Source organism: Erinaceus europaeus, chromosome 18 (assembly GCF_950295315.1).
Source record: "Erinaceus europaeus chromosome 18, mEriEur2.1, whole genome shotgun sequence".
In the NCBI taxonomy this organism is placed as follows: Eukaryota; Metazoa; Chordata; class Mammalia; order Eulipotyphla; family Erinaceidae; genus Erinaceus; species Erinaceus europaeus.
The window spans coordinates 18,180,125-18,204,113 of NC_080179.1; the positions used below are offsets into that span (position 1 = coordinate 18,180,125).

The 23,989-nt window shown below is 41.8% G+C and overlaps 1 protein-coding gene across 4 annotated transcripts in view; it reads right to left on the reverse strand.

Moving 5' to 3' along the window:
• Window positions 1-21,558, reverse strand: part of MAP3K20 (mitogen-activated protein kinase kinase kinase 20) — a 179,505-nt gene extending 157,947 nt beyond the window's left edge. For 2 of the 4 annotated variants that reach the window (XM_007527210.3, XM_007527211.3), the window contains exons 1-2: window positions 21,308-21,440; window positions 2,964-3,156 (exon numbers count right to left, since the gene is read on the reverse strand). In XM_007527210.3, the coding sequence (XP_007527272.1) occupies window positions 2,964-3,122 (159 nt within the window). In that variant the 5' untranslated portion in view covers window positions 3,123-3,156; window positions 21,308-21,440. Of the gene's footprint in view, window positions 1-2,963; window positions 3,157-3,334; window positions 3,446-21,307; window positions 21,441-21,505 lie in introns of those variants that run through there. The other 2 variants (XM_060177708.1, XM_060177707.1) reach the window with 2 other exon arrangements.
• Window positions 21,559-23,989: the final 2,431 nt, after the last annotated feature.

Here is a 23,989-nt window from a genome sequence, read left to right on the forward strand (position 1 = left end):
TCCTTTATCCTCTCATAGTATGGAATTAAAGAGCCTCTTTTATACTTCCTCTTCGTTGTACTGAGTTCACAAAACATATGTTTCATCAAATAATAGGTCATTCTTTTCATACTGTGTGTGCAAGCTACGAACACATTACCAAACATGTCATTGCTAGTATGATCTGGGAAGCAGTACAATGGCTAAAGCATTGGCCTCTCGAGCATGAGGCCACAAGTCCAATCACCAGCAACACTTGTACCAGAGTGATGCTCTTACTGTCTCTTTTTAAAAAAAAAAAAAAAATGTGTTGGGAGGGTAATGGTTTACAGGATAGTCTTCTTTTTTACCACTCCCATCACCAAAGATCTGTATCGCCATATTCTGATTCTCTTTCTCTCTCTCTCATATTCATAAAATCTTGAAAAATAACTCATTGGCAAAAAAATGACCAAGTGACAAAGCACTGAATTTATTAACTGGAAAAAAGTCCAGAGCTTATTATGTCTATTTTATTATTTTGAAAACACTGAACTACCAAGCCAAAACATATTTCATAAAGTATAACAATTTGCATAATAAGTTAATATTTCCTTCCAATTAACTGCCAACATCTATCCAGATTTTTTCACATTTTAAAAACTCATGCTGATTCAGTAAGTGTGAGGAGCTCTGCAGTAGTCTGCCATTCTCTATCGCTGGCAGTCACTTACGAAGCGCTTCCTACTCCCAAAGCCGAAACCGAGCTTCTGTTTCTCCGATTCACAGTTCATGCTGCTGCAGTCTCCTGTAGTCAAATCAATTTCTGAAGGCCATTCTCTCAGGTTACATATTACACGAAGGAACAAGACTGGCCCTTTATAACTCCTGCTTCCAGTCCTGTGCTGCCCTTTATCATTTTCCCGGTTCTCTCAAAAACCATGAAAAAGATATTATCAGAATTTGTGTCGTGCCTCAAAAACATCCTTGTGTTCATAATCGCGTAAGGACATGTTTGCTGCACTCAAGTTCATCACGTACTGCTTTAAAATATTAGCAGACTTATCTACTTCTCTGAACAAAAGCATAATAGAATGGATTTGTTGCCTATCTTATGAACTAGAGGTTTCAGAGTTAAAAATTGAAAGAAAAAAAAAAAAAAGATGGTGGCTGGAAAGGTGGTCAGAGTTAGGGCAAAGGACTTGTAATCCCAAAGTCCCAAATTTGATCTCTGGCACCATATATGCCAGCATGACGCTCTGGCTCTATCTGAAGTTGAGAGAGAAGACTGAAGGGGAAGGGAAAAAAGGGGAGGGTGAGAGGGGTCCGACTTCCTGGATTTTACCTACCCATCTCAAGGCAGATTAATTCTTTCTCAAGTTATAAAATGAAAACAACAATATTACCTATGAAAATTTTCACTAGGAAAAAAAAAGATCTATGTTCAGGTCAGGGTAAGAAATTGTTCTTTTTTTTTTTTTTTTCCCTCCAGGGTCATTGCTGGGCTCGGTGCCAGCACCATGAATCCACCGCTCCTAGAGGCCATCTCTTCCCCCTTTGGTTGCCCTTGCTGTGGTAGCCTCGTTGTGGTTATCATCATTGCCATTGATGATGCCGTTTGTTGTTGGATAGGATAAAGAGAAGTGGAGAGAGGAGGGGAAGACAGAGAGGGGGAGAGAAAGACAGACACCTGCAGACCTGCTTCACCATCTGTGAAGCGACTCCCCTGCAGGGGAGCCAGGGGCTCGAACCGGGATCCTTACACCGGTCCCCACGCTTTGCGCCACATGCGCTTAACCCACTGCGCCACCACCCGACCCCCAGAAATTGTTCTTTATGTGGGAAGAAAAAAACTGTTGGTCAAGCAACAGGGAGCTGGGCACAGAACTTTTACTACATGGTACCTTTCTGTACTGTACACACATTGGCTTTAAACACTCTCACGTCTAAATGTTTTCCCAGACCTACAGCAGCCAAAAGGCAGAAATATCTTAGTACCTCTGACCTGGCTTCAACAATCGGAAATGCAGTTGGGAATCACACAGTCACACAGCACTGCTGGGAAGAAAACTCCACGAAGTGCTGCCATTTGTGTTTCTTTCTCTAATCAATTGCTACGGTTCACTGATAGCACTTAATGCAAAAACGAAAAAGAGAAACCATTCAGAGAGATTAAAGGATATTTATGGGAAAGTTCACTTTAAAAAGACACTGGAAAGAACCATAATTAGTCCAAATGGGACATTAATAGAAATGACCAAGACAAGCTCCAGAGGCTAGCTGTTAAAAGTCACCAGTGCTTCTGAGCCCCTGCAAACCTTACAATTAGCATTACTCTCCAGGTGCCGAAGTGAACATGGGAATAATGCCTGTCACATTCTCAAGAAGGAAGAGGAGCCTATGTGTGAGTTTTGAGACTAGCTCAATTCCCAGACTGAGAAAGTTAAGACTGTTTTCTGACTGGCAAAGAGAGCAGCTCTCTGTCTAGCACCTATTAATTCTTTACTGAAGTCCCTCACTTGGTGGCCTCAGATAGAGGTCAAATCCAGAAGCCTAGTCCTGCTTACATTAAAAAGAAAAATACTTTTTTAGTTCTTAAAAGACAACTAACTGATGGTGACAAATTCACAGACAGAAAATGGAAAGGGTATGACAATTTTACACATTACTCTTTACTGACCCCTTTTGGCTGATGGGGGGTGGGAGGGAGCCTGAATCCCAGAAAGTCTGAAATCTCACCTCCGCCTGGAGGAGAGCTCAGAGAACATTCAGTCTTTCCTGCTGTGGAAAGAAATCCTTTCAGTTCAGATGACCCTTAGTAGAACTCGACCCTAAAGCACATGCGACAATGGTTTCTATTTATGGGGCTCTCAGAATGGAAATTGGGAAAGAGCCTCAAAGGGCCTGCTAGGTGCCTGGCAGCCTATGCCCTCCGACTGGTGGCTGTAAAACTTATATAAACGTGTTCTTGTGCCCGTTTCTGAAAGTGCAGGGAAAGAGCTTACCTCCTTCTCTATTTTGAGCAGCTTCTTTACGGCCACCTCCTTGTCCTGTGATATCCATTTGGCTCGATAAACGCTCCCGAAACTTCCTCCACCGCAGTTTTCAAAAAACTGCAAGTCATCAAATTTAATTTGCACAAAGGAGGCACCGAGAGACGACATCTCATAATGACAAAATATTATACTTCCCCAAAATCTGTAGAGAAAAAGAAAAGTCGGAAAGAAGAGTTGGATCACGAACATATTCTAATGAATCCTCTGACTTCCACTTAGGGTGAGGTATACAGGTAAGTCTCGCAAAAGTTTTACAGAGTCGAGCTGGCTTAGGAAGAAGAAAAGCAAAATTATGGACAGATGGAAATGAAAACACTCACCCCGGCAGCCCGTACAGAATTCAACAGCAACTTGCCCAAGCTGTGAAATACAGCTGTCCGCAGAGAAATGGCTCAGATTTCCCCCCTCCCCTTGACAAAACTGGTACCAACACTTCCTGCACATCCCAAGGATCTCTGCCTGAAGGCTACTGTGTCACCGGGACCCTATCATGAAGCCCTGACACACGGGAAGCAGGCTTTCAACAGCCAGCTAGCAGAACTCTCCTGGCATCTGTAGCCTGCCATCTCTCCATGTTGTGCCCAGTTCACGCAAAATATACGTAACTTAACCAACGGAGCAGCCTGGCATACGGACAGCCACAGTGCCGCACGCCCAACACGCGCAGTGTTTAGATTCCAAACGCAAATGTTCTGCTTTAGGGATGACAGAAAAGCTGGCCAAGTGTTTTCCAGAAGTGGCTCCCTGGACTGTGTACTGTCGCAGAACTTAATTAAAGGGTAAAAAAATTGTCCTTGATTACAATATATTAAGTCATCTAAAGAACTCTGCCAAGAATGTTTAAAGAAATATTATGCTTGTTTCCAGAGGAACAGATTACACCTCCCGGAGATTATTACAGTGAAATTTTCTGCTGGCTGAGCGGTTTTACTTTTCTGCAGGTAAGTGGTCATTCTTCATCCCTCATGCCAAACCACAGTTAAAAGGAAAAATAAAATGAAAAAGTGCAAAGACAAAAGGACTAAATTGTAGAACCATATACAAACAGGTAGTGGGTTAAAAAAAAAAGTGTGTGTACATTATTGTGGCCAAAACTGTTAACGAGAATCTCCTAATTATGGAGCGAAAATGAATGTAGAAAGCCCATATTTATGGGATAGTCCACAAAACTAATGGCCTGGGCTCCTTCTAATTCTCAATGTCAAGAAAAATTAAAAACAAAGCAGGAAACTTACAGCATGAGGAGGCCAAAAAAAAAAAAAAAGATGATGGCTTAATGCAAAGCATGATCACTTGACTGAATGCTGAATCAAAAATAAATCTACAGAGTGGTCTAAGAGGTGGTGCAGTGGATAAAGCACTGGACTCTCAAGCATGAGGTCCTGAATTTGATCCCCAGCAGCACATGTACAGAGTGATGTTTGGTTATTTCGTTCTCACCTCCTATCTGTAAAATAAAATAAAATAAAATAAAATAAAAAGTCCACAGAATATATTCTTGGAAATTTAGAGAAAATGTATTATATATGTTAGATAATATTTTATTCATGGCAAATAATGGCACTTTGGGATGCATTGGATCGACCTTCTTGTGGTACATCCCGTGAGTACCCATTTATTGGGGAAACTGACGATCCTTCCTAGCCGACTGAATCCACATGGATCCCAGTCACTTTCAAAGCCAGCAACAAGCAGCTCCTGACACCTTTCAACCTGATGCTGTTGACTGGCTACGGAAGAAGGGCAAACGCTAGAAGAAGAAGAATGGCACTTTGAATCTAAGGAAGTCTTTATTCTTCAAGAAATATTCAAGTGACTACATATGTGTGTTTATCTATCTATGCTGCTCCTTCCCCTCTTTAAAAAAAAATAGAAGTGTGTAGGTATATATAGAGAGAAGAAGCACATGTAGCAAAAATGTTAAGAACTGACAAAGAGAGGTGAAAATTATATGCACAATTCTCTGTGGGGTTTATTTCCAAAATTAAAAGATGGCAGGGACAGAGGCTATGTTTATCTTTGTTTACACTGACATTTATTCCTAAACATTTTCAAACTTTGCTGAGTAATGTACAGCTGACGACCAATCCCATGGTAGGAATATCAAGTAAGTGGCGCACCTGGTTAAGTGCACACATTATAGTGCTTTAGGACCTGGGTTCAAGTCCCTGTTCCCCACCTGCAGAGGGGAAGCTTCACAAATGGTGAAACAAGGTCTGTCTCTCTCCCTCTTTCTCTCCTACTCCCCTCTCAATTTTTCTCCTACCAAATAAAGGAAAGAATAAAAAGAAATATCAAGTCAGTGAAGAGTGATATTTTTTTGAGAAAGTTTTTAGTTCCTTTTGATTTTTTTGAAATTTATTTATTATTTGTTTGTTTATTTTACCAGAGCACTGCTTATGTGCCTATTGGTTGCTTATTGATGGTGTCAGGGATTGAACCTGGAACTTGAGAGAGTCTGACATGAAAGTTTGCTGCATAACCACTATGCTCTCTCCCTAACCCTTGAAGAATAATTTTATAGGGTACAGAATTATTATAAGTTGGTCTTTTTTCCTTTCAAGACTTGAAATGTTTCACTTAGTCTGTTTTTGCTTGTACAATTTTTTGAAGAGTTGGATATAATACTTACCTCTGCTCCTCCATAAGTAAAATCTTTTTATTCTCTTGCTTTAGTCAAGATTTTTTTCTCTTTTTTTAAATTTTATTTTTATTGAGGAAATGCTTTATGAGACAGCTGTCAGAGGGGTACAGTTTCACATCTCCGATTACGTGTCAGTACACCTCCCCACCAAACTGCCGTGTCTCTCAACCATAAGGCACTGGGTTCCCAAACCCCTTTTACTGTTTACCCTTCCAGTCTCCCCTTTCGAATTTAAAATAAACAATAATTTATCAATGTTTCAACTGTATTTTGTTTTGAGAATGCTGAGTTCTAATGTAAAGTCAAACTCTAGTCTTCTTTGAAGAGAAAGCAAGAAAGAGAATTACTTTTGTTCATCCTCTGAAATGTAAAAGATAGCTTAGATTTTATACAAAAAGGGGGGAGGTGTCCCACAGAATCTAAATACAGTCCACACATATATTAGAAGAAACAATCTGGCTTACCAGCTTTTTATTCAATTCATATCCTATCAATCGTAGATAAGCTTGGATAAAGTTTACGAATGTGCCAAATATCTAAAAATGTATTCCATAAAGTGTAAAATGGCACACAATCCCCTCAGTGTTCTAGAGTTTCAGTAAGCATTGTTTCCGTGAACAAGCTACACGGTTAAACTTTAAAGCAATTATAAATATACCTCTTAAAATTTTCTGAGGGGAAAAAAAATGACAGAACCACAGCACTGAAGCCTCCCTGAATGCAGTGGGGGCCGGGTTCCAACCTGAACTGTGCCTATAACAAAGCAACTGCACTACCCAAGTGAGCTATCTTGCCAGTTCACCACCCATCTTAAGAATTTACTTTTCCTTGATGCAATTTCCTTGGTGCAAAGTGCAAGGACCAGTGTAAGAATCCCAGTTCGAGCCCCCGGCTCCCCACCTGCAGGGGAGTCACTTCTCAGGCGGTGAAGCAGGTCTGCAGGTGTCTTTCTCTCCCCCTCTCTGTCTTCCCCTCCTCTCTCCATTTCTCTCTGTCCTATCCAACAACGACGATATCAACAACAACAACAATAATAACTACAACAATAAAACAGCAAGGGCAACAAATAAATATATAAATAAATATTTTTTTAAAATTTCCTTTCCTGTGTGGGAAGCTCTGCCCTGGGGGGCCCTTGTTTTGATGGCACATACCTCTCCTTAACTATCTGAACAGAGTGTATAGAACTTTTTTTTTTTTAAAGAATCTGTGCCTTAAAATATATTGACCCAATATTGGTGATTGATATGTATACAATTTTTCCCTATTATTTTGAAAGTATTACTTCACTGTCTTCTAATTTCTTTTTTTAGAAATCTTTTTTTAATATTTATTTATCTATTTATTCCCTTTTGTTGTCCTTGTTGTTTTATTGTTGTAGCTATTATTGTTATTGATGTCATCGTTGTTGGATAGGACAGAGAGAAATGGAGAGAGGAGGGGAAGACAGAGAGGGGGAGAGAAAGATAGACACCTGCAGACCTGCTTCACCGCTTGGGAATTGACTCCCCTGCAGGTGGGGAGACAAGGTCTCGAACCGGGATCCTTACAACGGTCCTTGGTCTTTGAGGTTTGCACCAAGTGCACTTACTCCACTGTGCTACCGCCCCACCCCTATGTGTCTTTCTTTCTCTATCTCCCTCTCCCTATTGTCCTCTCCCTCCCTACTTTCCCTCTCTATTTCTCTCTGTACTATCAAATAAATAAATAAAAACAAATAAATTTTAAAGATTTTATTTATTTATGAGAAAGTTAGGGAGAGAAAACCAGACATCACTCTGGCACATGTGCTGCTGGGGATCAAACTCAGGACCTCCTGCTTGGCAGTCCAAAGCTTTATCACTGTGCCACCTCCTAGACCACAAAAACAAATAATTTTTTAAGATAGCCTCATGAGTTAGTTTTTTCCATTAATTGGTAGAATATTCCATAAACTCCTTAAGTCTGTAACTCATGTCTTTAAAATCCAGAGAAAAAAAAATTCTTACTACTTCACCACTTGTACTTTTTTTCTTTATATATACTTTTTTTTTTTTTTGTCATTGCTTGGACTTTACTACTCCAGGTCTACTTTTTCAGAAGAAAAAGAGAGGTAAAGAAAAGGAGAGACATCACATTACCACATCATAGCATTCCCATACGGTGTGTCAGGGGGGCTCCAACCTGGGTCATGCACATTCAAAACCAGGTGAGCTATCTCTTCTGCCTGCAGTTCAGGCTGACTTCTCCCACACAGCCAAACCTTTGCAAAGGTTAATATCTTTGCTCAAAATGCCTGTTTCCTCCCAGTCAATTCCAGTCCCCTGCTACCTCCAAAGAGCTTCATGAACAAAACTAAATTCTTCTTCCATCTTTCCCACTTAACTTCCACCAGACTATAAAAATCTCTATAAGCAAAACTCACTCCTATTTACCATGGAATCTTTTGCAGCTAGTATATAAGCATATGGTATGTGCCTTGTCCATTTAAAAATATGTACAGAATTAACAAACGAATCAGTGAAGAAACTGTTTCTGGCCACTCCTCCATTATACCTTTTTTAGCTATAAAGATTCCAAGCAGGTCAGCAAAACAGCTCCATTTTGTGTGTCTAGTTTATCATGCACATGATCCAAGTCTGAGCCCAGCCCCTAACACACTGGAGGAAGCTTTGTGGTGGATTTCTAGCTAGCTACTTAAAGAGTTTATCTACGGCTGCGAAGCTCAGGCAATGACAGAAAAAAAAAAATCCAATTAGATTCAGTAAAATCTGAGGGCTCTCGTTGTAACAAGTGTACTCAAGAGAATTCTGGGGCAAAGAGGTGGCTCATCTGGTGAAGAGCGCGCATTACAGTGTGCAAGGACCTGGGTTCAAGCCCCTGGTCCCCACCTGCAGAGGGAAAGCTTCACAAGTGGTGAAGCAGGGCTGCAGGTGTCTCTCTCCCTCTCTAGCTCCCTCTCAATTAATTTCTCTGTCTCTCTCCAAAAGAAGGAAAGAAGGGAGAAAGGGAGAGAGGAAGGAAGGAAGGAAGGAGAGGAAGAAAGATAAGAAAGATCGATTTTAAAATAAAAAGAGAATTCTGAAATGGCTTGGAAACTGTTGCTGAGGGGAAGGTTCTGGTCCTGGATCATGATAGCAGAGGAGGACCTAGTGGGAGTTGAATTGTTAGGTGGAAAACTGGCGGATGTTATACATGTACAAACTACTGTATTTTACTGTTGACTATTATCTCCCAATAAAGAAATAAAAAATAAACATAAGTTAAAAAAAGAAACTGATGCCCAGTTTCCTTGGGATACTGAGAGCATCTGGGATCTCAATGATCTGGTGTGTCTGAGTTAGTCCCAAAGAAGAAGAGGAAAGGGAGGAGAGAAAGCAATCCTTACAAAACAGAGGCTAGAATCAAAGTTAATCATGACTCAGTTTTAAACCCTCTGCTGCAGAGCAAGTTTGGGGAATACAGGCAGGACCAGTCACATCTGAAGCTGACATAAGGATGACAACAGAAGGCTAACCTGTGAAAAGCAGGATCCTCCAGCATCTTCACCCCTCGAAACGAGGGAAGGAGTCAGGCCACTAGTCATATTCTCAGAATCACTGTTACTCACTTTATGGTACATCCTGCCACTTGGAGACTGTCTACATATGAATAGAACTCTACAATTACTTGAGTGTTTTATTGGGATCATTAAAAATTAAGTTTTGTCTGATTATAGAAAAGATTAGCAATTCTGGTATGTACAGGTCTGAATTCTAGTGAGTCTGACAAAGCATTATGGACTTATCTGAAAAACCAGACTGAAATTACCACTGCCTTCTTTTGTTTGTTTGTTTGTTTGTTTGTTTTTATTGAGGGGGTTAATGCTTTACAGTGCAATCACTGACATATGCAAACAATTTCATTATGTAACAGCCCCCCCCCCCAAAGTTTTCCTCCTATTCTCCCTCCCCAGAATCCTTTGCTTCGGTGCAATATACCATGTTTCTACTCCATGTTTCACCTGGCCACTGCTTTCTATATGACTGCCAGACTAGACTTTTCTCCCTTGAGATTTCCCTCTTTTAATATAAAATTATTATTCCTAAAAGATCAACTAACTTGTAACCAGGAGAAGAAAAAAAAAGTTGTAGACTAATCATATTTAGAGCATCATAAGGAAAACTGCTAAGTGATCAGAATATGTTCTAATTTACTTTTAGATGTCTTTTTCAGTGAATACAGCAGAACTTTATAATAATAACAGCCATCTCTCTGCACATGGTTATATAGGATACCCAATCAAAGGCTGCTTTTATTTCACCATGCTTTTACACAGAAAAGGCAACTTTTCTCTATGTAACAATCCCCAGTTTCAAATTTTGTTAACATTCTAACTTTTGTTTTATAAACTCTCCAAGCTGTTTTAAATGCTAGTAATAAACAGAACACAACAAGCAAAGGATAATAGGATGTTGCAACTCTGAGAAATGTTCAAAATCACTAACTTGGTATTTGAATCCAATCATTAGAATAATAGGACATTTAATTTTTGCATTTTCCATATATTAAAATGTTAACTATTAACTAAATTGCTTACAGCATGAGTTTTCAATAATTCATGTGTATGTATATATATATATATATATGCATCAATCATACATATGTAACAGAGACGACCAGACACACGGCTGGGCAGGGAAGCTGTATTTCTTTATTCAGGACTAACGATTCATAAACTAAACCAAACTAATCACCAAACAGAACTCTGCTGTCTCTTTGCGGTGGCGCAAGCACTCTCTCTAACTCTGGAACTCAGGAACTCCTCTCGCAAGCACTCTCTCTAACTCTCTCTCTGGAACTCAGGAACCCTCTCTCGGGGTTCCTTGGGGCGGGGCTAAGCGCCCCCGAAACTAACTGGACTGATCCAATTCTATTGGCCCGGGAGAACTAGAACCCAATGTAAAGCATACAACAATCCTAACTTTTCTGGCATATATATATGGAAAGAGAGAGAACCACAAGCTAATCATCAAGTAATATACTTTGATAAATCTCACTTTCTAATGTGGATTAGAAATGATCCAGGCAAGACTCCAGCTGGGGACATCTAGACGCTGATCCCAATGTAGACTTCTGTAGTACTAGTCTGGTGGACTTTGGCCAAGGCATTGTGGCTCTCTGACCTCAGTTTTTACTGGCAGTCATATCCATTTTGTGGATTTGTTGGAAAGTGGGAAATGCTGTGAAAGAGTTCTACACAGTGCTAGCACCTAGTATGTAAGACTCAGTAAACAGATGATGGTCGCCTTTTTTTTTTTTTAATATTTATTTATTTAATCCCTTTTGTTGCCCTTGTTGTTTTATTGTTGTAGTTATTATTGTTGTCGTCATTGTTGGATAGGACAGAGAGACATAGAGAGAGGAGGGGAAGACAGAGAGGGGGAGAGAAAGACAGACACCTGCAGACCTGCTTCACCACCTGTGAAGAGACTCCCCTGCAGGTGTGGAGCCGGGGGCTCGAGCCGGGGGCTCGAGCCGGGTTCCTTGAGCGGTCCTTACACTTTGCGCCACCTGCGCTTAATCCGCGGCGCTATCGCCTGACTCCCCAATGGTCGCCTATTTTACAAGGTCTTGGTTTTAAACCTTGTCATCTACTTCTTAAGGCTTCGTAGTTGGGTCTCCTTTTTTTCAACAGTTTTCCTCTCCCAATATTCAGAATTGCATTCTATTATATGTGCAGTAATTCTGTAGAACAACCGTTTGTAATAAACATACTTTGATTCCTAAATTTTTTTATTTGTGTTTCTATATGTGTTTTAATTTTTTTTTCTCACTTCTGCTGTTGCTTTTGGTTATTTTTGTAAAATCTATGTTATTAGTAAGCAATTATAATTTTCTTTTAAATATTCTTTTTCTAAAGAGACTGTATTTAAGTTATCATAAGATTAAGTTTTCCCACACTTTTGCAATGGAGTTTTCAGGGGCTATTTATTCAAGTGCAGTACTCACACCAGCACACCTTTCTCTGGTAGCCACCATCCTCTTCCCAGTCCTACCTACTGCATATCAAAGAACACTAAGAACACTGCACCCGGCTTCATTAGATATTTTTAATAGGTATTTATTTCCTTTTTGTTGTCTTGTTGTTTTTCTTGTTGTTGTAGTCATTATTGTTGTTGTTGATGTCGTCGTTGTTGGATAGGACAGAGAGAAATGGAGAGAGGAGGGGAAGACAGAGGGGGAGAGAAAGATAGACACCTGCAGACCTGCTGCACCGCCTGTGAAGCGACTCCCCTGCAGGTGGGGAGAGGGGGGCTCGAACCTGCATCCTTGGACCGGTCCTTGCGCTTCGCGCCACGTGCGCTTAACCCACTGCGCTACTGCCGGACTCGCGGTTAGATATTTTTAAGTAATAATTTTAAAGATTAAATACACTTTACAAAAAGATTCCTTTTCTCCTGCACAAAAATTACAGGTTTATTGTGATGCAACAGAGAGAGCCCCACCCCACTAGGGAAAGAGAGAGGCAAGCTGGGAGTATGAATCGACCTGTCAACACCCATGTTGAGCGGGGAAGCAATCATAGACGCCGGAACTTCCACTTTCTGCACCCCATAATGATCCTGGGTCCATACTTCCACGGGGTTAAAGACTAGGAAAGCTATCAGGGGAGGGGATATGGAGTTCTGGTGGTGGGGATTATGTGGAGTTGTACCCCTCTTATCCTGTGGTTTTCACCGTTTCCTTTTTATAAACAAAAAAATAAAAATAAATAAACTAATTTTGCAGGGGCCAGGTGGCAGCACAGCAGGTTAGGTGCACACAGCACCAAGTGGAAGGACCCCTGTAATGATCCTGGTTCGAGCCTGGCTCCCCACCTTTAGGAATGTCACTCCACAGGCGGTGAAGCAGGTCTGCAGGTGTCTTTCTCCTATTCTCTATCATCCCCTCCTCTCTCCATTTCTCTCTGTCCTATCCAACAACAACAACAAAATGGAAAAAAAATGGCCTTCAAGAGCAGTGGATTTGGATCACAAGCACGGAGCCCCAGCAATAATCCTAGAGGGAAAAAAAAAAACTAATTTGCTTTGCCATGACCTAGATATGACCAAAAAAAAAAACACTTTTCCCAAAATTGCCTCAACAAATTATTTTGCCAGTCTTGATATCCTAATATGTAAGATATGTATTTGTTAGTATTACTTCAGCCTCTTGAAAATAGATTAGTGAAGAGACTAGCAAAAATGTGCTTTGTCATCATGTGTATTAAAACATTAACTTGTGTTACAGTTTTACAACAATTTTTTCTTACAAAGCTACTTTTTTTTTTTTTGAGAAAGCCCTGGTTTTATGTATTTGTTCATTGTACAAAGGCAGGTTTTACTCCTAAGTAGGACTGCCATTCTACCATATTTTTTAATTACTGAAATATACATATATATATATATATATATATGTATATATGACACACCTTTAATTACTGGAAAATACATATGTCAAAATTAGCTAGAAGAAACGAGGCATGTTAATAGAACTAAATAATACTGTATCTTGGGGGGCAGGTGGTGGCACACTGAGTTAAGTGCACATATTACCAAGCACAAGGACCTGGGTTCAAGCCCCAGCTCCCCACCTGCAGGGGGCATACTTCAAGAGCAGTGAAGCAGGTCTGCAGGTGTCTCTTTCTCTCCCCCATCTCCCTGTTCTCTCTCAATTTCTTTCTATCCTATCTAATTAAAAAAAAGAAAAAAAGGAAAAATGGCCACTAGGAGCGGTACATTCATAGTGCTGGCATGGAGCCCCAGCAATAACCCTGATGAAAATAAAATAAACAAAAAATAAAAAATAATATTGTATCTTCCATAGTTATGTCCTTCCTTCTTCCAAGGCTACCACTTAAACGGACCATATCATGCATAAAATATGCTGGGTACAATGAATAGAACTTCCTCAGTCACAAGTGCCTGAGAGAAATCTAAACTATAGAACCAGTATTCTTATTCCCCTCCTACTTCCATAGACAAAGCCAAGATTAAAATAGGTGGTTACTTAATAAAACATTCTTAATTTGTATTTTAATACATGTGTGTGTGTGCGTGCGTGTCCTTGCCAGGGATTCATGGCTCTGAGCCAACTTTTTCTGACAGAGAGAGTGAGGAAGAGAGAGAAAGACAAAGACACCATAGCATGGAAGCTTCCCCCAGTGCTGTGGGAAGCCAAACTCTAACCTGGATCCTTCACCTAGTAAAGCAGGTTCACTATCCAGGGGAGCTATCTTGCTGACTTGTTCTTTAAAAATTCAATGAATGGGGGCCAGGTGGTGACGCACCTGGCTGAGCGCACATATTACAATGCGAAAGGACCCAGGTTCAAGTCCCCAGTCCCCACCTGCAGGGGGAAAGCTTTGAGAGTGGTGAAGCAGGGCTGCAGGGGTCTCTCTGACTCTCTTCCTCTCTATCTCTCCCCTTCCCTCTCGATTTCTGGCTGTCTCTATCCAATAAATAAATAAATAAAGGTAATTTAAATTTTTTTTTTTAATTCAATGAATGAAAATGGACTTCCATGACCCATTTTCTTGCCAGAACAGCTGACAGCAAAGGTTTAACATAAAAGGAACAAGACTACAAGGATAAGGGCACTTATGCCATGGAAACAATGTGGAGAAACACATCTATACCCAAATAGGATCCCACTTAGGAAACATGAAGTCAGAAAAAAATCAACAATTTCTTCTTCTTCTTCTTGCGTTTGCCCTTCTTCCGTAGCCAGTCAACAGCAAAGCTGTCAGGAGCTGCTTGTTGCTGGCTTTGAAAGTGACTGGGATCCATGTGGATTCAGTCGGCTAGGAAGGATCGTCAGTTTCCCCAATGAATGGGTACTCACGGGATGCACCACGAGAAGGTCGATCCAATGCAACAATAAGGGTCCCCCAAGGGGTGGGGGCGGAGAGGAAGCGGAGGTGTCTTAGGCTGAGTGACTAAAAGCATGCAAAAGAGAACCAGAGTAGAGTTTGATGAGAGTACAGGAGCAGGGAGAGCGCAAATTCCAAGTGTTGGTCAGAAGATGCACTGATAAAACCCACTGTGGCAGGCACAGCTGACAGAGTAAACCAGGCTTCCTTCACTCAGCAATGCCCCACCCTCCCTAAGGACAAGTGGTTCAGTTCTTGTTTCTACCCTTGGGCTGCTTTTGGTCAAAGAGTAAGTATCTAACATCTTGAATGCTGGCATTCAAGGCAGGTACAATTTTGGACACACTGAGTGATCCCTAAGCAGGGTAAGTAAAAGGGCTCAAACTGGATAGCCTGGTAGCACAGTGGATAAAGTTAAGACCATCAAGCATGAGATCCTAATTTTGACTTCTAGCACTACACGTCGCAGAGTGATGTTCTGGTTCTCATTCCCCTTCTCCATCACTTTCTTATAAATAATTTTTTAAAAGGAGAGAGAGAGGAAGGAAGGAAGGAAGGAAAGAAAGGGTGTTAAATCTAGAAAAAAATCAAAGAAGGGCCCTATATTATGCTTCCTGAGCCAGAGATATACCTGCCTGTGGACTAATATTACAGAAGGAATTTCTGGTTATTAGATATGCCACTGAGTGTGTTCAAAGGTAGGTGGGTACTTGGAGAAGACTCCTATATCAGCAAGGAGAGGAGAATAAATGTTCTTCTGTTTTCAGGTCCACTGAGTCCTATAAGTACATTATCATTAGCCTACACACTACAAAGTATGAATTGTCTCCCTTCTCTTAGGGACGCAGTCATGAAACTGACAGGAAGAAGTCATGAAACGGTTGACATCATAGAGCCGCATAATAATCAACATCAGTGGTGGAAATAATACAGTTAACTGTATTGTCTTCCTAAAATTCTCCTCTCATAAACTGGCTGGGAAGGTGATTTCTATCCTACAACTCTCTGCCTCACTTTCAAGGCAAAGAGTTCTGCTCATTCTGAAAGCCCTGCTATAATCACAGACAATAAACTCCATGGATGGAGAGAGAGATGTACAAAGAAAAGGACAAATGGAGCTTCTCCTGTTGCCATCCATGGATCTCCTATGTAAGTAGCAGCAGGGTCTGAATCCAGGGATGGTGCATTGCAAGTTTATTGTTCCACTTGGTCAACTACCTTCTAGCCACCTAAGTGAACATTCTAGAATCAATAATGTCAATATATGGAGGGAAAGAAGACAAAAGAAAAAGACTTACTCTTTAAAACTCCTTAAGGAAGTAAAAAGATAAGTCACTTTGGGGAAGAAAATATTAGTATGGGAATCAGGCAGTAGAACAGTGGGTTAAGCGCATGTGGCGCAAAGTGCAAGGACTGGCATAAGGATCCCAGTTCAAGCCCCCGGCTCCCCACCTGCAGGGGAGTCGCTTCGCAAGCGGTGAAGCAGGTCTGCAGGTGTCTATCTTTCTCTCCCTCTCTCTGTCTTCCCCTCCTCTCTCCATTTCTCTCTGTCCTATCCAACAACGACGACAATAGTAATAACTACAACAATAAAACAACTAGGGCAACAAAAGGGAATATTTTTTTAAAAAAGAAAATATTAGTAAAATGCATACATTTAACAAAGCACTAGTATAAAAATGTATTACAAACTACACGCATGAATAAAACGGATATAAATAGTCTAATTAAATTTTTACAGTATATAAACCAAGAAAAGGAAAAGAAAGCAGGAGCATAGAAAAAGTGAGTATATATATATAGTTAGTTATAAAAATAATACTCAACCTATATCTGTGACCTTGGGAGAACTACTGCAGTTTCCAGTTTAGGGAACAGGGACACAAAAATCTGGTGGTGGGAATGTGTGGAATTATATTCATATTATCTCATAATTTTATAAATCAATATTAAATCACTAATAAAAATGTGTGTCCTATAAAAAAAAAACAACTCCCCGGATTATGGATGACCTACCTCTATCTTTTCAAAAAAAATTTATTATCTTTACTTACTTATTGGATAGAGACAGAAATCAAGAGAGAAGGGGGAAATAGAGAGGAAGAGAGCCAGAGAGACGCCTGTAGTCCTGCTTCACCAATCACAAAGCTTCCCCCTGGAGACAGGGACCAGGGGCTTGAACCTGAGTCCTTGTGCATTGTAACATATGTGCTCAACTAGGTGCGCCACCACCTGGCCCAGCCCCCCTCTATCTTTTTCTCAGCCAAATGGAATTACAATACCCCTTGTAGTAGGCTGAGCTCCAAAGCTGGATGGTACTGGACAATTTTTCAGAATCAGGCCCATGATTCTCAAGTGTGTATGTTACCTCCTACATGTAAAATACCAGCACCGTGCAGAAAGCAAATGAATAGACACATAGCCTACAGCATCCAGTTTACTTTAAGATTTAGGGAAATAAACATGTTTAATGTCTATATTGATTTGTTCCAGAAATTCAAACAGTAAAAGTGAGAATTTGGGACCGGGTGGTGGCGCACCTGGTTGAGCACACATGTTACAGTGCACAAGGACCCAGGCCCCCAGTCCCCACCTGCAGAAGGAAAGCTTTCCAAGTGGTAAAGCAGGGCTGTAGGTGTCTCTCTTTCTCTCTCCCTCTCTATCTCCTCTACCCTCTCGATTTCTGACTGTCTCTATCCAATAAATAAAGATAATAAAAAAAAATTTTTTAAGTGAGAATTCAAAATTCACAAACATTTTTAGGACTAAAGACAAGATTTCAATGGAAGTGGTTGCTTAGGCTGGGTGGTACTTAAGGTTATATTTACCAATCTCTGAAAGAATAAATTCTTTCCCAATGCAGTATAACATGTAGAAAAGTTTGATATGCAAAGATTTACTCCAAGAACTTTAAAATGCAATTCTTATCTTCTCTTTCTAGTGTTTTAAGTTTAAGTCCAGAGATGATTCAAGACAGAAGGATACTGGTCTCTTTAGATAAGCTGTGCTCAGCATCAGCAGTAAGAAAGGGTTTGCGTGATTTTAGTTTTGATCTCATGTTATAACCTTACCCTATTCACACAGCTCCTAATTTATTTATATAAATAAATACTTGGGAGGTCGGGCTGTAGTGCAGCAGGTTAAGTGCACATGGCGCAAAACTGGAGGACCCGTAAGGATCCCAGTTCCAGCCCCCGGCTCCCCACCTGCAGGGGAGTTGCTTCACAAGCAGTGAGTCATGTGTGCGGGTGTCTGTCTTTCTCTCCCCCGTCTTCCCCTCCTTTCTCCATTTCTCTCTGTCCTATCCGGCAACAACATCAGTAACAACAACGACAATAACCACAACAATGATAAAAACAACAAGGGCAACAAAAAGGAAAACAAATAAATAAAATATTTAAATAAATAAATACTTAAGTGCACTGATCATGAGATTTTTCCCTAAGAGTATTACAAAGCTGTTTATGAATACAGAGGTGCTCAAAATTGCTTTTAATATCCTTATACTCAAATCTGGAGATTAGCTGTGATAAACAACTGCCTAACCTTACTTAAGCACCTAAGTATGACCTGGGCACAGGGCAGACTGGCAGTGGCAGGTCTTAGCTGGGTCTAGGTGAAACTAGTTTTTTCTGTGTGTATAATTTGACAGTGTAGAAAAACAGCCTTCTCTAGTACTGTTACGGCAGCTAAAGTTTCAGACCCTGATTCAAGCATTTCCATGTGCTATCTCAGACTTACACTTAAAAGGTCAGTGGTCACTCTCTGCATTTTCATGTGAGAAAACTGAGGATGAAGGGTATGAAAACTGGAGTGGGTGTGGGGGGTTGACAGCATAATGGTTATGCAAAGAGGCTTATACCTGAAACTCCAAAGTCCCAGCTTCAATCCCCTGCACCACCATTAAGCCAGAGCTGAGCAGTGTTCTGGTAAAAAAAAAAAAAAAAAAGGAAAAGAAAAAAAAATTGCCTAAGCCAACTACTCAACTTACAAATGACACAACCAGAGTACACATTCAAGTCTGACTTCATGTTCATGACATCCCCCCCCCCACCACCATATCAAATGTCTTCTTTTTCCAATATATCATTCTGTCTCCTCCTCCGATTTTGCCTTCCTTCCCCCACCTCCCTTTGAACAGATGCTCTTCTCATTCACTGCAGTTAGGACTTGATCTCTTAGGTTCTACCTAAGTTCAGTTGGAGGCTTTAGTTTCCAACTAGCAACTGTGATACAAGGGATAGGGCGTCAAACGTATGGTTGCTTGATTCTCACAAAACCTACTATTGAGATGATTTAACTCCTATTAGAGCACAGTCAATACTTAAGCTCTCCGTAGAAAGGTCTAAAACAAAAGAGCTCATGTATCAGTCAAACTAATCTAAGCTCTAGCATTTATTTATAGCTTTCCCCCTGTGACAGGTATAGTTTTCTGGTCACAGCTGGAACTCTGCTTATTTGTGTGTAGTGGGGCACGGTTAATAGCCACAAAAGAAGTAGCCTAAATATTCTCTGCAGTAAGACCAAAAGGTGCCTTCACTGTTCCTATTACATTTTAGATAGACAGGACACTCTCCCCACCAATCTGTCCTGGGTAGAATCAAATGGAAAACAAGTGATCCAAATTGATTTTTATTTCCAACATCTCAGGATACAGATAAAGCTATCTTGGTCCAAGATGTACTGGATCACTATAAACACCTTTTTCAGGTTTTAAAATACTCATTGCTTCTCTCCTCTTTCTCTGAATCTATCAATTTCTAAAATCAACTGTCCTCTTTTTTATTTTTCCTTCCACACTAGTAGCTTCACTTTATGCTTGACCTCTTTCCCTGGATCATTGTAATTCTTCAAGTGTTTTCTTTGATGAGTTTTTTTATTCACTCCACACCCCTCATAACTCCTGTTTATAATTTTGTAACCCTGTCAGAGCGAGTTTCACTGCCCATTCCAGATAGGCACTCGGCCAATATATTGCCAATAACACTCACTCTTGTGCTAACTTAAAATACACAGTGCTGCTTGCCAAGGTTCCTTATTTGGCAAGAAGGTCCCTCAGTTCCCAAGATCTTTGACCATCCATTTTTAGATCCAAATCCTTTGTGTTTAATATTTAGATAGTTCTCTCTCTTTTTAAAGTGTCCTTATGCTTAATATGCCCTTACCCTCTCTAAGGATAAGAGTGTGCAATTATCTACTTGCTTTCCAAGACAAGGAGAAAAAAAATCTCACTATTGCTTTGTGATCTCTTATTCTGGAATCACTATCACTAAAACTTTTGATTTAAACAATATTTTCCCATGTAAGAAAAAAATCCCAAAACCAGCACCAAAAAGACGTAGTTAGGAACTAAATTGTCAAAGACTATAATAAACAGTAGCCAATGCTGTAAAAGCCTATTTTTCTTTATCCTTTTTAAGCAAACTGAATTCATATTCATTTACAATCTCCCAAATCTCTCACTATTGTAACACAAATTTAAAACAAAGCCTCTACAAATAGCCAAAACTTAATCTGCATGCAGTTTACCATTTCTTCTTTTTGTTAATGAAAACCCATGAAATTTCAGTGTAGAGTTGGGTCTACTAAGTCCTGACTCATTCTTTTAAAATATTTTTTTAAGCTTAGACTCACTGAATCTACCTGTTCACTTCAACTGAGGTCGAAAAACAAGAAGCTGCTCAAAAAAAAAAAAAAACAGCTTCAGGGTTAAAACAGAACTCTGCTTTCACAATCATCTTAACTCTGATATCCTCAAATTAACTCTGTAAATCGATTCTAATACACCATCATTAATGAGATTGCTGCTTATTGTGATAGCACTGGAACAGACCACTAAATAGTGTTGCTTTCATTATTAAAGGAACTAACAAAAACAGTAATTAAGTTCCTCACAAACAGTGCTTAGGCAAGGCGCATCAGAAACATACATTTTCAACAGCCTAACAATGATTGTCTCGCTGTTTTTTGTTTGTTTTTGTTTTTTTTTGGTTTTTGTTTTTTCAGTTCCATGTCAGCTCTGTATAAAAGTTTGTCCCCAAGCTGTCAAGGACAGGCGAGGCGAGGCGAGCCCAGGCGAGGCGGCGGAGGCCTCCGCGATCACCTCCCGGCCTGGTGCGGGTCTCGGCGGCCACCAAACTGGGGGCGCCACGGGACGGAAAGAGGGAAGCCCCCCACCCCGCTCTCCCGGGAGGAAATGGGGGGGACTCTGAAGGGTGCGGGCGGGCAAGCTCGAGCTCCACGCAGCCCAAGGAAGGAAGAAAAGCAGAAGTTAGGGGTGTCTCCTCGCACGCACAGACAAGTGACCGGCGCCCTGCCCAGATTTGGGAGACTTGGGGTTTCTCTGCCCGCAGCGAGGCCGGCGCCGCCCGCCCCGGGTCACAGGCTCCGGCCGCAGAGGCCCCGCGAGCAGAGACGGGGAGGAGGCGCACAGCCAGCCCGCGCGCCCCGGCTGCGCCCCGGCAGGGACCCCGGGACGCTCCGGCTGCGCCCCGGCTGAGCCCCGCTCTTGTGGCGCCAACTTCTCCGGGGGACCCGCCAAACTTCCTTGCGCTGCGGAAAAGGTCCGGAACGGAACTCAGGCGGCTCTGCAAGTGTCGCTCTAGACGCCGCCTCCCGGGCTCCGGGCTCCGGGGAGGTCGGAGCCAAAGAGCCCCGCGGGCCTGCACGATCGCCCAGCCGGGGCCTCGGTCCCCAAACGCCCAGGACAACCGGCGACGCGGCGGGCCTCCCTCCCTCGCCCCGTGTCTCCTCCGCGGCCCCCGGCCTGGCTCCTACCTGGTTCCCGGGCCGGGCGCGAGCAGCAGCCGGGGACGCCGGGGCCCCGCGAGGGGCGAGGGCTGAGACGGCGGCAGAGGGATCGAGAGAACGGCGGCCCGCGCGGCTCCCACGCTTCCGCCGGAGTCAGGAGTTGAACATTCCGCCTCTCCGCCCCGCGCCAATGAGGAAGACAGTCGCGGCAACAGCACCACCTACCTCCGACCGCGGGACCTTCGGGTTTCCCTGCCCGCCCGGCTCGCCCGGCACGCCCGCCAGCCCGGCCTCTGCTCACCCCGGAGGCGCCCTGGCCTCTCCGGCCTGCGCCCTGCACCCCAACCCTTGGACTCCACCGAGGGGGCCGCCCAGCGGGGCTACCTCCTGCCCAGTCATGGGATCGAGGGCAGGAAGAAGTAGTGTCTCCTAGACCCTTGGTACTTTTCACAACTTTTTGACAATTTCACAGCACCTATTGTGTCAACTCAGTTCGTACCAACATTTATTTTGAAAAAGGCGTTGGGCACAAAGAGATAGGAGTGTTCTTCGAATGCTACAAGAGTGAATTATCTAGCTGATGAGTGGGACAGACTAATTATCTAGCTGATGAGTGGGCCACCTAAAGATATGGGTGGGGGGGGGGAGTTGAAGGATACTTCAGTGCAATCATTACCTAAGAAATTTTGAGGAGGGGTGGGTGACCTGAACAAAGCGATCTCAGACGAGACATTAGAACCTATTGCAGGTATAAGCAAAAGGTGGAAATCAGTGTAGGGGAGAAAAATAACTGTTGAATGGGTGGGATGAGCGGAGATTACAAAAGGATGGCCAACTTTATCCAGAGCTTTGAATGTATCATACAGGAGAACTGTGAATACTCAGAATCAAAGGAATAAAACAGTGTTTTTGCTTTAATGGTGGGTTAGGAGAAGAGCTGTGCACATGGTTGCTAGTGCAAAGTTGGATGAGTGATAGATTTTGTCACCGCCTAGTTATTAGGTTGACTCAAAATGTACAGATGGAGTCAGGGAAGAAAGAAAGGAACTGAGAGATGTTTCGGGAATAGACTACAGAAGTTGATGACCCACTAGATGTTGAAGATAAGGTCAGAAATAATGCCAAGACTTCCAACCTGAGTGACTAGAAGAACGATGTTGTCATTGACAGAAATAGGGGTCTGTGGAATAAAGTTGGCTTCCTGTTGAGGATGAGGTCATGAAGGAAAAGCAGGTAGTGATGCAGCAGTTGGAATCTGGCACTGAGATTCAGAAAAGAGGTCAAGGAGAGAAATATAATTACAAGTCAGTCATTTAGCTAATGATACAAAAGTGGAGAGATGGGTGAATGTAGGTTACAAAAAACAACTTTCTAGTTTGTTAACCGGGTTAGCTGTTGAATTTCCCTTTCAACAAGGACTAGAAATCCCCCCCTTTCTTATTAGTGATCTACAAAATTACAAATTAACAGGGGTACAATTCCACAACATTCCCACCACCAAAGTTCAGTGTCTCCATTCTCTCTGCTGAAAACTGCAATGATTCTCCCAAGGTCACAGATATAAGTCGAGTATTAATTTTATATCTTATATCTTATCGCTGTTTTTTCTATAGTCTTGTCCTCTCTTCCTTTTTAAGTCATACCTATACCGGTTACTACTTTTGAATGTCTTTCCTTTTTTCCTCTTCTCTACTTCCTGATGGAGTTGGGAGTCCAGAGCCCTCTACTCATCCCCTCTCCTAGCATTTCTCCCTCTCTGGGACTATAGACTAAAATTCTTTTAGGGGTGCAGAAAGTAGGAGGTCTGGCTTCTGTAATTGCTTCTCAGCTGGACAAGGGTGTTGGCAGGTCAATCCATACACCTAGCCTGTCTCTGTCTTTCCCTAGTGGGGTAGGGCTCTGGAGAGGTGAGGTTCCTGGGCACATTAGTGAGGTCATCCACTCAGGGAGTTCAAGATGGAATCATAGTAGCATCTGCAACTTGGTGTCTGAAAGGCAGTAAGTTATGAAGCATAACAAAAAGTTTTTAAAATAGGAACCAGAAAGTAGGAACAGAACAGGTGAGAATGGGGATTCTAGGGTGGTAAGAAGCTAGGAAGTCTATTTTAGGTATGTTCTTAGGGGCCCATGATTTTGGTATTTTTTGCTTGAGCTTGATAGCTAACATGCAAGTGGACTAAAAATATTGTCTAAGAAGATGTAGTCAGATTTGAGACTAGAACTAGAAAGCTGGGTTAGGCCAGAGAGTAGTCCCCAAACTTGAAGAGAATATAGAAATAGAATTATCTATTTACCTCATTGATCTAATTAACTCAGTACCCATGTATATTTAGCCTGTGTAACCTTTGAGTCCCTGTCAATCTGACCTCAAAGTTCATGGTCACTGCCGGGAACATTCTAGGCTGCAGTCATTTCAGGACCAGTCTTCCTTGAGTGGCAGAGTAGGCTAACCCAACCTCCCTTCGGAAAAATGAGGTAGTCCCTACCATTGCTACATTATAGTGAGGGCAAGGAAGGACTAGAAAATTTAACATTCATGAATTATATTACACTAACAGAAATTAAGACTTATGAAGTTGCCATGCTAAAAATATCCTGGTACAGGTAATCAAATAATTCAGAAAATCATGTACATTAAAAAGAAAACTGGGCATGGGTAGATAGCATAATGGTTATGCAAAGAGACTCTCATTGACTGAAGCTCCAAAG